Source organism: Populus trichocarpa, chromosome 12 (genome assembly GCF_000002775.5).
Source record: "Populus trichocarpa isolate Nisqually-1 chromosome 12, P.trichocarpa_v4.1, whole genome shotgun sequence".
In the NCBI taxonomy this organism is placed as follows: domain Eukaryota; kingdom Viridiplantae; phylum Streptophyta; class Magnoliopsida; order Malpighiales; family Salicaceae; genus Populus; species Populus trichocarpa.
In genome coordinates this window covers 11,542,861-11,557,927 of record NC_037296.2, presented here as the reverse complement: position 1 = coordinate 11,557,927, position 15,067 = coordinate 11,542,861, and the positions used below count along the sequence as shown (strand labels likewise).

Sequence of the window (15,067 nt, the reverse complement as noted above, 5' to 3'; positions counted from 1 at the left end):
AACAATTTTGAATAGTAAGTCCATAGTAAAATATGAGAGGGTGAATAATGGTGTGTGCATAGTGTTTTGGCCACACCTTTTAGAAAGAGTGACTAGTACTGAAGTTGTTGTTAGCCATTGTTGGAGCCTTATATAAAAAAAAGAAGTAGAAAAAATACAAGAAAATTTAAAAAATATTGGAAAAAACTCAAAAAAATATATCAATACAAAAAATATACCAGAATGCCAAGAAAATTGCTGAAGACTGGTTCAAGAAGATCAAAATATATAAGATTGAAAAATTTGACAATGTATTTTTGATTGATGAAGACCCTATTGACAAAGAAAATTCAATTTGAGGAGGGAAATTCAAAATTGAATGTTTAAGGACTCAATTAGAATTTTCAAGTTTTAATTGATTTTATTTAGGGTTTAATTGCAAGAAAATTTGATTTTTAAAGTCAAATTAGACTTTAATTGGAAGAAATTAAAGTCTAGGGATTAAATTGGAATTTTTAAGAGTTAATTTAGTCAAATCAATGACTTATATATATATATATATATATATATATATATATATATATTGAAGTTTGATGGACAATTATGAACTTCATTGAAGAAATCCAAAATCAAGGATCAAATTGAAAAAATAGGTGAATGTAAGGGCTGAAAGTGATGAAATCAGGGGCCAAATTGTAGAAACTAGAAGTTTGTTAGTCAATGGAGGGTTAAAATGCACAAATTCAAATCTATAGACCAAAATGAAAAAGATAGTTAACTTAGGGGCTACCAATTGAGTTTGACAGGGGTGAAATTGCATGAAATTAAAAATTTAGAGACAATTATGGGTGCAATTCAAAGAAATTTGAAGAACAAAGACTCCATCAAAATTTTTCAATCCTGAATTTTAAACCATAAATGACATATCATTCAGATTTAATGAAGAGAATGTGAATGACACGTTGTTCGATAGACTGACCTCTGTTATGACAATTTTAGCTGATCAAGTTGGCAACTTCAAACGAATGAGTGTGGAACTATAGACCTTCAAATTGTACAAGGTTGGATCCAAATGAAATGTGTGAATCCCCTCTACTAACTTCAGGTGATTTTGGGTGACGTTGACATCAGAATTGCTCCGACGAGGCCTTGAAAGTGGGCAACTCAGTCAGCCATGATCGAAACATAATTGTGCAAGAAACGACCTTCTTTTCATGTGTTCATACACAAATGCTCCTAAATGGGTTCTTATCAAGGTTTTACAACATTTACCTCAAGATCACGGGGTTAAAAATGGATTCAAAACCTCTCAAAACCCTGTAAATACCCATTTAAGAAGAGAGCTAAAAAAGAAGAAGAAAAAAGTAGAAAAATATTCATAAAAAAACTAAGTGTAAAGATCCAGGACCTAACATAAAAGATCTCCTTAGCTTGGAAACAATAGTATGTTGGTGAGAGGCAAAACTTTCCAAATGAAAGCAAAATAGAGAGTAGTTGTTCTAGGTATATTTTCTAATCCAAAAGTAAGTTCTTGTGGCCTGCTTGAGATGTTTTTTTTTTTTGTTTTTTTTTTATATTTATGTTTACAAGCATATAAAAAAGGTTTGGAATGTTCAATAAATGATATTGTATTCACCTCTTTAATGCTATTTTTTTATTTATTGAAGTTTTTTTTATATAAGTTTTATGATGTTTTTAATATAATAATGTTATTGTTTAACTTGTACACACACACACACACACACACACACAATGTTGTTTTAGTTGTTGTTTAATTTAAGCAATGGATGTTTAAGCAATAATGTTTTTCCTAGTTATGCTAGGTTTGTTCATAACCAAAATAAGTTTAGAAGATCTAATTTTGAATCCATATTACATGAACATGTGGTCTGTTTTAAGTTGGTAGTTTTTGAATTTGTTACCTCATGTATGATTTTGATATTATTTGTTAATTTTTATATTCAAACATGCTTATGTATGGTAGTGTGACATGTTGGGATAAAGAAAGCATATTTTAGAGCAAAAAATGCCCATTTTCAGAGCTTAGCAATAGTTGGGTTTTTGTTGGGTTTCTAGGCATGTTCTTTGTATTCTTGTAAAGAATATTGCCTTAGCCCCATGATTCAGACAAGTTTTGGTCCATTTCTTACACTAAACCCTTTGGCCAACTTGATTAGTCGATAATCTAGGGTTTATTTAAATCAATAACAAGTTTTTTTTATGGAATTTAATCCCAGGGTTTTAATATTGAACTGAAACTTATTTTGACAAAATCATATTTATTTTTTATAATAGAAATAAATGGATGCTATATTATTGATCCTTGTATGATTCCCAACATGTAGCTTTTTTTTATATATCGTATCTGGTCTAATTTGGACTTCAAGTTGTTGGGTTGGGTTTGAGCATGTTCTTCATGTTTTTGGGAAGAACATTGCCTTAGACCTTTGATTAGGACCACTTTTGGTCTATTTCTTTGCACATAATCCTTATTTATGCTTGATTAATAAATAATCTAGGGTTTATTTGCATCAATAATAAGTTTTGATGGATTTTAATTCTAAAGTTTCAAATGTTTAAGTGATAATTGAAGTGAATGGATGCTAGATTATTTATCCTTGCATGATTTCCAACATGTCTATGCCTTTAGGTTTAGGTTTAAGACCCTATTTGGTTTGCCATGTTTTTGTTAAAGGTTTTTTGGTTTAAGGATGTGTTTGACAAACACCCTTTAAACCTATTTTGGTAGTTTTATTACAAGGAAAAATGAGTTTTTTGCCAAACATAGCCTAAAAAATAATAAAATAATAAAAAATATATTTTTTTCCTAGCATATGGCCAAATTATAAAATTTTCATGCATATTTTATTTAAAAATACATTTTTATCATACTTTGAAAAAAACTACAAGAATCAATCCAAGGGAATCATAACTAGTTTATGATTATCCGTGAGAACTTGACTTATATTTCAAAAAGACTAAAAAAATATTATTTTATTTCTTTTAATATACAAGATTATGAACTTATACGTAAGATGTATTCTCAATAGAAAATACAACATTACCTTAGTTTAAATCAGATAAATAAATAATGTAGCTTACCTCATGTAAGGCATATTAGAGGGCAATCAGTTCCCTTACCCAAACTCTAAGACTAGTTAGGGTTTCTAGTAATTAAAATACTAGATGACGACTCCTATTTCCCCTCTTTTACTGATAAAAAACAAGAATTTCTTATACTTTCCACCCATATTATTCATGATAATCTTGATCTAGGAGGATAATCACTGCAACCTTGCACATATACAACATAAATCATACAAAATCAGTCCATGTAGTCTATCACATTATGTTGTTTACTTGTTATGATAAATTTTGTCCAACATTTACGAAGAGCTCGGTTAAAATCCATACATCAATATCAATTTCCAATTCTATAAAATATAAAAATGTTTATTTCTAATATGGTAGAATATATGAACATACAAATGTATTCATGAAATTAGATTTAAAATAGTTAGTGTACCAATGCTACATTATAGGTAAGATTCAAGTTAATTTTTAACGCAAGAGAAGAATGAGCTAACATTAAAAATGTGTTTTTCAGTATCATGAATTTTTTAAATTGAAAAATAAAAAGATATTATTTATGCTTAATAAAATAAATTGAAAGAAATATATAAGAATTGATAAATAAATAAAAATTATTAACGTTAATTAAAGAATAAGACAAAAAGTTGATCTTCATTGTAAGAAGAAAAAGATAGATGCACATGTATATATTTTACTTCGAATATCTTTTTATTTTATAATTTTTTTATTTATTTTATATTTTAATTTTGATCACTTTATATAAATAATTTTTTTCTTATAAATGCATCTTGTAAATACAACTTATTTATATAAAATTTAAAAGAGAAAAATAAAGATAAACTATAATAATCTCTTTAAAGTATTATTGTAATTATATAAACAATTCAAAAGATCATTTAGGAATAAAAGTTCAACTAACACTTTCAAAGTTTAAATTAAAATTTATTTTAAAAACCCATTAATGAAAAATTAAATAAAAGGGTCTTGTGCTTCTAGATTTGAAAGGCCAAGCCTGGTTAAGTTTTCTTAAATAAAAAAGGTATAGTTCGCTCTAGTGTTTTTCTCTTAACGAATACTGTAGAGTACATCTTGGCAAACAATGTATCATTATTGGATCATTTTATCATTACCTTTGGTGACTAGAAAACCGAGGTTCGGATTTTGGACCCAAAAAATCTATTTTTAACTCTTTTTTTCTTTCTAAAAAAACCTTAAAAACAATCACAAAAACCTCAACAAATACATTTTCAATTTTCTCTAATTAGTTTAAAAATCTAAAATCAAAATAAAAAATTCATGGTCAAAACCACCCATATTAAACTTTTCTTTTTTAATCATGAACCCATTAAAACCAAGGTGAGATTTTTTCATGGCGGGTTGAACACTTTCTATTTCATTTTTTTTCCTCTGATCCTCGCTTAAAATTTTGGAACTAAAATGTGAAAAAATTGAAGTTTTGAGCACATATAGGGCAGGAGGAGGTTTGTTAGCACCCTAGCAATAACCATGTATTTAACTTTACATGTTTTCACTATTTCATTTTTATATTATCTTAAATTAAATGCTTATATTAAATTCGATATAATTTTTTATTTTCATTCCGGTGATTTAAGATTTGGCTAAAGATCAATAAGACACACTACCAGAAAATCGATAAATACAAATGGAAATACCGAGGGAATATTTTCGTCGGTAAATTTTCGAGGGATTTTACCGATGGAAATATTCTCTCGGTATATACCGAGGGAATTACCGTGGGAAAAAAAATTAAAACAAAGCAAAAAAAAATAATGAAATTCCGTCGGTAAAATCCGTCGGTAAATTCATTGGTAAACTGTGAACACTGTTCATCATGTCAATTACAAAGGGAATCACCGATGGAATTTTCCGTCAGTATTTTCCAGAGAGCTTCAAAACTGTTCACTTTCCAATTGTACTGTTAATTGTTGTTCTTTACAGACAAAATCACCGATGGATTGACAAGTCGTCGGTGTTATTTGGTGGTTTTCTAAAAAAATTCAATTAATTTAAAATTTTCATTTAAATATTACAGACGGAATCACCGATGGATTGAAAAATCATTCGTAATTGTTGGCGGTTTCTGAAAACTTTTTACAAAATTGAAAATTTAAATTAAATATTATCGATAGAATTACCGACGGAATATTTAAAAAATATTAATATTCAATTATCCGTCGGTAAATCCTTCGCTAACGCGCCCCAATAAAAAGTCCAAATCCCCTTATTTCACAAGAGACATACTCATTTCTTATTATTATTCTTCTTCTTCTTCTTCTTCTTCACTATATGTAAAAAACATCAATATCTATTTCTTTCTCTTCTTCTCCATGCTCGGGTATGTCTTCTTCTTTTTTCTTCTTTTATCCTCTTAGTTTTGTTTTAATTAATATGTTTTATGAAATTTTTTTCTCTCCTTAGCTTCACTTGCAACTACATTAAGGTAAGATTTTTCTTTTTTCTTCTTTTTTCATGATTTTTTTCACTGTATTTGTTTTTTATTTTATTTTTAATTGTTTTGTTCTTAATAATTGTATAAATGTTGTTGTGAGATTTTTTTTTCATATGAGATCAATTTTTAATTGAATTTATTTTTTCGTTTTATTTATTTGTTGCAAATTTGTTTGAGTTGATTTTTTTATTCTTTTTCCAAGCATTTTGAGTATATATTATAGATTGTTGATTTATGTTAATTTAATTATTTAATTATTTTATAAAATGAATTTTTTTAAATGTTTTTAAATAATCCCGTCGGTAAATCCGTTGGTAATAAAAAATATTATTACCGACGTGTCTTTTCCATCAGTAAATTCGTCGATAAGAATATTTTTTTATTACAAACGGATTTACCGACAGAAAAAAAATTACCGACGAAACATTTCCGTCGGTGATTTCGTTGGTATATTAATTACTGACGGAATATGTGTCTTATGCCGATGGAAAAATTTTATCAGTAAAACTGTTAAATCTTGTAGTGACATTTCGGATGATGTCTTGCTTGGTCCCTTTTATTATTTAAACATACAACTTGCCTTTATCTCTAGCATTACGAAATTGGTTCTCTTTAAATGTAAACACGTATATATACTCAAAATTTTGAACTCTTACAAAAAAAATAAAAAAAAAATAAAAAACGGTAAGAAAAGGAGCACCAAACGTTTTTTAGGCACATACTCAAAATTTTGAACTCTTGCAAAAACCAAGTGAGAACCCAGAAGGGATTCTCGAGAAAGAGGCTTAAATATATTCTTCAATTTATTTATCATTCTTCTAAGTACATAGAAAGCACACTTGTTGAGTGGAGGCCGGACCAGCAGACACCCAACTAATTATAAATATCAAGAAAGAGGACGTTCGCCATAGAGGATAGACTATAAAAATAAAATAAAAAAAGTTACAAAGCACACATTATTATTCTCGTAATCGAGTACGGAACTAGGAGGTCGATGTTTCAGAGCACGGGAAAAGCTTGCTCGAAGACTATTTATCCGCGCAGCAACGATACACGAAGCACTTCTCCATGGAACACTCACATCCGTCCGAACTTAGCTTCTTGCTTGGGATTTCCTGCCTGTCCCCTGAGAGGATAATGCGGCTGCAACGTTGTATCTTCTGTGATTTTTTGATGTAATTGCTTACTGCCTGGAAAAGATCAGCATCTTTCCTCTCAGTACTGAACTCTTTCATGCTCTTCAGAGCTACATCTCCCTGTGCCAAGGCCATTTCAGAACCTTTACAAAAGAGAGCCCATCCTCTGTCACTGTCATCATAGCTGAGCAAAGTTGTGACCTCTTGCATTATACGGTCATTTTTTAAGTTCTTGCATTGTTGCATTTTCAAGTAGAGCATGCTCTCCAATCGGGTCCAAAAGAACCAAATGGAAGATAAGTCGTTCCAATAGCGACTAAGATTCTCATCGTCAATGGTTTTGATGATATTTTCCACTTCCTTGATTGCATTGTTCTTGCCCACATAGACTAACTCAAAGCTGGTGCCAGAACTGATGTTCTTTACAGCATCTTTTGTTGCTTTCGTGAACTCCCTGATCCACTCAATATCTTCTCCTCCATACAAGCACACGATCGTACCTTGTTTCGTCTGGCAAAAACCAAGGCCCAACAAATATAATTACAAAGTTAACTTGCTATATATTCAATCTATCTTTATTAATGTGAAGCTTAAAGTATTATTTTTCGCTTACAAAGGGTATAGATATATTTAGAGATAGTGAAATTACCCAGTCAAGTACGAGGGAGAAATTGTTATCAATGCCGCCTAGAAGTAGCTCAAGCGTCCAAGTCTGTTGAGCCTCCCATATTGATTCCTCTTTTTCATTATAGATGGAAGAGAAAGCCTTGTTTCCCCGTACCAGAAGCATGTCAAGGGCATTCAAGGACCCCACCTTTCCTTGTCTATCTAGCGGCATCAAAATCATCTTGTTCTCGAAACGCCACTCATTTTTTATGTACTTGATGACCTCTGCTTTGATCTTTGAAGGTTCAGGCATAGCGTACCAGGGCATCATGGCTAGTATCTGCTCAAATTTTTGCTGTTTCTCTTGGTCCCAAGAGATTGTCTTTTCCACAACTGGGATCCACACTACTTCATATTGAACCTCTCCCTTGGATTTAGCCTCTTGGTACAACTTACCAAGGATATCAATCTCTTCTTTTGAGATATCAAGGCCAGATGCGAGCAGGAACACATGCTTTTCCCTTAATTCCTCAATGTGAATTCTCTGTATATAAAATTGAAAAAAGAAATTATTTTATAACATTGTTGTTTTCCTTTTATTAAGATACTTCTGATGCATTGCTTCCTTACTCATATATATTCACAAAAACATTGTATCTTAATAATGGACTCATTTTCTACAATTAGCAAGGAAGCAACTGTACAAGGAAATTATTTAATAATTTCTACGTAACAAGTGCCAAAAATGAAAGGAATTTAAGAACAGACCTTACTGGTGTGACCCACGAGGTGTTGCTTGCCATCCTTGGCTAAAAGCAAGGTTTTGAGAACCGTCATGTTGTCCGAGTGAGTTGAGGAGAAAGTTTTGACGAGATCCCAGTAAGCTGTTTTACATTTCTCATCTGCATCTCATATATAGTGGTCTCTTTTTAGTCCATGACAGCTTTATATGAATTCTCTCTCTCTCTCTCTCTCTCTGTGTAGAGAGAGAGAGAAAGGGGGAGGGGGAGTGGGAGGGAATCTAAATTAAAATTATTTCTCTTAAATATCAACATCAGACTACTGAGTTTGAACAAACAGGTAAATCTGCATGGCAACAACCCCTTAATTTAGTTCAAAAAATTCGATTCGACCTAGGATTCTATATTCTTTTCCTTTTTTGATTTGATCATTGAACCAATGATTAGTTGTAAAATTATGCACCAACTTTCCAAAAAGAATGGTCTTCATCATAAATATGTTCCCTGGTTAATTAATGCTTTGACGAAAGAAATATTTTGATACTTCGCTTTATCTCGTCATCGTGAACTCTGTTTTAGAAAAAAAAAAAAAAAACCTAAGGTAATTCTACGGTTAGAGTATCCAGGGGTTACCTTCGTACTCCTTGTAAATAGTTTTGTAGCTCTTCAGGATCACCAGCATTTTGCTGCCTTCACTAGCCAGTCTTGAGAGATCTAATAATTCCGTGGTTTCCTCAGACCTGAAATTATATGATTTTAATATATCTAGCTACCTGTGATTAATTTATATAAAATGGATTCATTAAACATGCATTCTGTCAATATTTAAGACATACACATACCCGCTGAGACTAGCAATATACGAGGCACAGATCACAACACTAAGCATTGTCCAGTAGGCAGCTTTGGGGATGTAAGCCATGGCATTTGACATTGGTGCCTCGTCAGTTGCAATGGACTCAGGGGGTAGATTATGCAATTCGACAATGTACTTGGTTACAGCCATGATGCCCTTGATAAGTTTAGTAATTGCATCGATTTTAGCTTTTGAGAACTTAGCATGGTCAGTAATGTCTCGAAGTTGCTTAAGGAATGCTAAAGACTGAGCAAGTGCTGAATTTTTAGCTTCAGATGATGTGAATAGAAGGAATTCGTGACCGTAGTTCACTATAAAAGCAGCTACAGTTAGCACTACTTTGGCATCCCACGAATAGCTTGAGAGGGTGTCGAGTAACATCATAATCGTTGCATGCACATCTCTGCCACCCGAGCACGTACACTTGCAATCCATCTGCAAAAAAACATGCATGATGAATAGAGAATTTAAAGAACAAACAGTGATTAGAAAGAGGTTTTGATGGGTCATGATATAGTAGTTATCTTAACTCCATAGGGAATAATGGTCTGATTGACATTGCTGTTCGCCTTGAATGTTCCTGAGAGGATCAAGTTGTTGTGGGAAAAGAGCTGTTGCAAGAAAAGAAAAGAAAAGAAAAATTATGTTGAAAATATAGTGATTCTGATAAAGTATTTATTTTCATATACATGAAAGTTCATAGTTTTATGAACAACGCGAAGGCATTGGACTTAATGTAATTGCTTGTATATATATCGTCATCAACCTCAGAGGAGACTTTTTTAATAATAGAAGCAAGAGTTTTAAGCTTGGCATCCACATCAGACCGACTGAATATTTCCTCCTCCAGAAGACCTTTATCTTCATATGTACCCTACAATGAAACAAGTGTCATATCATTACTAGCTGTAGTATATATAACCCTAATTAGGCAAGTGAAATTCGTAAGTTTTCTTTCAGTTTGTGAGACATGCATGCAAGAAAGCTTATCAACGTGGACAATGAATTAAGATAATATGAACCTCTACGATGGCAGGAGCAGCCCTAAGCAAAATGTTGTCGATGATACGGAGCATCGGCTTGACATCAACTTTGCGACCATCAGGAGCATGGCTTGCCCTGACGGCCTTCATCATTGTGCTACCATTAGATTCCAAGGAGACCCAAAGTTCATTAGGAATCACTTGGTTCATTGCAGGAGTGATCTGCATGCTGTTTGAGGCCATTTGGTAACTCTAAATAAGGTGATAGAAATGAAGGCAGCTGGACTTGAGTAGTTTAAGAGATATAGGGTTTAGTATTTATGTGTATATATATATAGAAACGCCTTCTACATATATATAGCCTTATCAAGGAGGCTTGGTTCGGAAAAGCTGTCTGCCAGCTTAGTTATTCTTTGCTTGCAAACGGTAACAGCTATTTATCTGAACTTTATAAATTATTCTTCGCAAAAAATATTTGTAACAAAGATCACGCCTTGTATACTTGGACTGGCACATATATATATATATATATATATATATATATATATAGAGAGAGAGAGAGAGAGAGAGAGAGAGAGAGAGAGAGAGAGGTTGGTTTCACTCTCTGTCAGGACACAATAGTTCCAACTCCCGACCTAACTTTTTTATATATATAAAAAAGAAGAAAAACAATCATAAGCTTCAATTTGAACTTTTCTTTTGTTTTATTCCCTCAATCAGAGTCTTCTGACACAAAAATCTTCAGACACAAAAAATCATGGTGGGCCAGTTGCCAGTAAATCTGGTAAGGGATTAGGGATAACTAAGCTGGCAAACTTCCCATCCAATAATTACGATGATGCTATATCTATATATATGACGGCATCCTAGAAGTCAAGTCATTCCAGATTTTAGTAAAGATTATTCTCACAAGAAGAATTTTGAAAAAAAGAGAGAAGGAAAAAAGGAAGAAGCAGGAGAGACAATGATAGATTTTACCAAAGACAAGAGCATACACTGGAGCTACTTCACACCTTGTTGTACTGGAACTTTTGATTGGGAAACAAGATAGGCAAAGGATAAATCTTGAACAAGTTTTCGTTTTTTCAGACAGGAAATAAACCAATACACTGAAATCATAATCCTAGAAATGGTGTTTTTACATCCGACTGTTATGTTTGGAAACACGGTAAAGACCTTATTTTTAAAAATTTTAAATTTGTTTTTTTATTTAAAATAAAAATTTATTTTATATTTTCAGATCGTTTTTGATGTGCTAATATCAAAAATAATTTTTAAAAAATAAAAAAACTTCATTTTAATACAATTATAAGCGAAAATCACTTTGAACCACCACCACTACCATAATAAAAACTCAAAAGTTGTTTCCTGCTTGAAACGCAGGCAGTGTTTGTTTAAGCGGTTGGACTGTATTTTAAAAAAAAAATTTATTTTATTATTTTATTGTGTTAATATTAAAAATAAAAAATATATATTATTTTATATATATTTACAAATAAAAAACATTTTAAAAAATAAAATTTATTACAATCTCAACCTCAAACATGCTAGTAATATGATTTATTACGTACTATTTTTTTTCAAAGCATGTTCAGCTATAGGCTAATCAATGGTAATTGAGCTTATTCTATTAATACTTGAACATTTTGCACTAATTGATTTCTTGCAGTTTTTTCCTAAGAGGAAAAGCCACGCTATATTATAAATCAAGGACGTGATTTTGTGATATACAAAGCCAAACAACCAAGCACGAACCAAAATATATTTTAATGTTGATTAAAATGGTGAAATGATTATTTTACTCTTTTAAAAAAATCAACAAGGAGCAAATATATTTTTCACATAATCCATTTCAAAAAATATTTGGACAATTTGATCTTATTATATTTTATTTATAAAGTAAAATAACTTATTTACTTTTTAAAACAAAACAATATTATTAAACTTTCATAGAGCTTTTTAGCTTTTCTTTTTCTAATAAATAATCTTAGGTTGTTGTCCAAAGTTATTTTTGTTTTTTGTTTTATTATAATTAGGCTCGCTTAGAGTTTATTTGGTAACTTAAAAAATATCATTATAATTAAAAAAAAAAAAGATGGCTTTGATGAGCATCACACGTGTAGATGACTCTTGCCCTCTTCAAGTGGCATGCGTGGTGTCATTTGATGAATAAACATCGTATTATGTGATGGCGTTAATTTGAAACCTCTCAATGTCTCCTTGATGATACGGCAACACGTGTAGCCAATGAGTCTTTGGTTCGGTATTGATAGCCTTTTTTCTCTTGTTTTCTCTTTCCATCTCAATTTTGACGCTGCCCTTCAAGATTTTTAGTGAGCTCTTCAATTGTTTTCTTCAACAGATTTGGATTTTGTTCTTTTAATTATTATTTTTTTATACAAATTAATTTATCAAATTAAAATTTATTTTTAATTTCATCCTTTTTTAGCTTAATTTTTCATATGTCATAATTAATTTATATTTTTTTATTGTTATTTATTTTATTTGAGATAATTATTAAAATTGATTTTTTTTTTGTAATTTCATCCTCTGGGTTTTTCCTATCAAATTTAATATTTATTCTTTTGATTGCTATTTTTTATACTTTGAAAATTTTTTAAAATTGATATTTTTTCGGTTTCATCCTCCATATTAAATTGGTTGTTAATTGAACTCATGATTGGTATTTTATGAGTTGTGGATTTAAGATATTGACTCGTATTTAGAAAATTCATTAGGGTTTTGTTTTTCCTTTCATGAAGCTTATATTTTATAAGTTGGGGTTACGTCTCTGTTTTTTCTTTATTGCTTTCTATAGGATTTTTAACTAATTTTTAAAACAATTCAGGTTATATTGCCCATAAAAATTGGGTTATTTGGTAATTAACCTTCATAGTTTTAGTTAATTTATTATTGAAAATATTACCCCGGTATAACAACCAGGTCGTTAATTTTACATGTTGACCTGAGTAGACTTGAGTTTGATTATTTTGACCTTTTTTGGATTATATTTTTTTTTGATTTTGTCGTTTAATATTTTGTTTGCTAGAAATTGAGATTTGAGATTTTTTACATTTTACTTTCTATGAGATTATTTAGTTTTTTCTTCAATATTAGATAAAACTCTTCAACATTTGATTTTTTTTAAAATTAATTTTTTCATTTTAATTTCATCTTTTAGCATTTAATTGATTGAGAGTTGGTCTTCTGTTTTTTTTTTTCAGGTTTCTAATCTATAGGGTTATCTCAATCTTGTACCCATGATCACAAATTCAATGGGTTAACCTAGTTTGACTAGAGCTTTTATTTTGTTGTTTTTTTAATTAATTGTTTTTTAGTTTTTCCCTTTGACGTTGGGTTATTTAGTGATTAAGCTTAATGATTTTATTCAATTTGATTTCAATGAGGTTACCCTTGTATCACAAAAAAAATCATATATTTGGTGTGCCAACTTTTATAGGCTCACGTCGAGTTTTTTTTTATCTCTCTTTTCATTGTTATTTTTTTTTTATTGTCATTGTATTTTTTTTTGTTAATGTTATTAAATTATCTGATATTATTAAACTCAATCGAGTCAAGACCTGAGTTTTGGATTTTTTTTTTATAAATGTTTACATCACAATAACATCTTTTTTTATAGATTGAGGAAAATTAAGTCAGCTCGCAGCATGACACTAACAACCTATCTAGTATATGTCTATATATTCACATACACGATTCATGACTTCACCTCATGTGAAAATGGAAGAGGGGACATTAAAAAAAAAAAAAAAGCAACATAATTGCCAACAAAAAAAATATTTATAGCTTTTTTACTAATGAAAATTGTGACAAAAATTTACGTTGGTAATCTTGAATAAAAACAAAGATGGAATAAAAATATTGTAAAAACCTTTTTCGGCATTTTTAACATGTCAAATTACTGAGATAATTTTTGTTAGTGATTTTAAAAGAAATTAAAACACGACAAATCTAATTTTAAACAGATCAAATTGGATGAATTTTTATTCGGTTAAAAATCTTCTTGGACTAAAAAAAATGTTATTCCGGACATTTGTTTTTAATGTTAAAAAGGATTTATTTCACTCGCCGCGCCTAGAGAGGATCTACAATCTAGTCACATTACTGCTAAATTATAACGATTTCGTGACATGTGAAGCCTTTTATATTCATAAGCAACACTCTTGACTTCTCCATATATATGGGAAGACAGTAGAGAGGATATGGGACTCCATGGTGATCATCCTGTGTGCTAGCACTCGATCCAGGGTGATCATCCTGCACTCCATGGTGATCATCATGTGTGCTCCATGGTGATCATCCTGAGTGCTAGCACTCCAGGGTGATCATCCTGCAGTCCATGGTGATCATCCTGTGTGTTAGCACACATATCAGCACAAGTGACTTGAATAGCAGCGTACGTAATCTTCTATATATACAAATTGAGCCTTTTCCATGTATCTAAAGATCCAAGCGAGCAGGATTGCCGAGCTCAAATTGAAGACGCCTGAAGTTTCAAGGGAAAGATTTAACTTTTGGTCAAGAGAACCAGATGCTGTACGTACCAGGTGTTGATGCGTGTACAAGGCGCCTCAAAACTATAATTGATGCGTGCATCACGTTGTGATTCCATACAAGCTATGTTGGAAAAGAATCGTTCAAAGAATTTAAAGATTTAATTTAGTAAAATAAAATCATTAATAATTAACTAAATAGATCTGAATTGCAGTAGCGGTTACGGTTCAAAATATTTTTTGTTTAGAAATGCTTTAAAATAATATTTTTTTTATTTTTTAAAAATTATTTTTGAGATCAGCACGTCAAAACCAAATGAAAACATTAAAAAATAATTTTTAACAAAAAAATTAAATTTTAAAGGAATGCGGTTTCAACCGCGTTCCTAAACGCGCTCTTAGTTTCATGTGTACCAATCTAGTATCAATATCTAATTTATATTGGCTGTGTTCTTGCTGTTGTTAAGACGAAAAAAAAAATAGAGTAAAAAAATAACATTTAGACTGTCAAATTTTTTTAGCGTTGTTATAAAACTAAGTAAAATAGTTTAAATTTGAAAATTTTCAACTCAACTACGTGTTTAATTTAACCTATATTTTAAATTAAATTATGTAAAAATTACTGCAACATAGCTTTGTTCACTCGGTATATCCAAAAAAATAATTTAATTCAGTATTAAAAGATAAAAT

The 15,067-nt window shown here is 30.6% G+C and overlaps 1 protein-coding gene across 1 annotated transcript; it reads right to left on the bottom strand.

The window, feature by feature from the left end:
* Nucleotides 1–6,327: 6,327 nt before the first annotated feature.
* Nucleotides 6,328–10,203, bottom strand: LOC18103796 (protein SIEVE ELEMENT OCCLUSION B). The gene is made up of 8 exons (XM_006376823.3): nucleotides 9,903–10,203; nucleotides 9,647–9,754; nucleotides 9,411–9,491; nucleotides 8,867–9,315; nucleotides 8,658–8,764; nucleotides 8,053–8,186; nucleotides 7,328–7,828; nucleotides 6,328–7,188 (listed from the first exon to the last, which is right to left on the bottom strand). The coding sequence occupies exons 1-8, from the start codon at nucleotides 10,104–10,106 to the stop codon at nucleotides 6,571–6,573; spliced, it is 2,202 nt and encodes a 733-aa protein (XP_006376885.1). The 5' UTR covers nucleotides 10,107–10,203; the 3' UTR covers nucleotides 6,328–6,570.
* Between the last annotated feature and the right edge of the window lie 4,864 nt (nucleotides 10,204–15,067).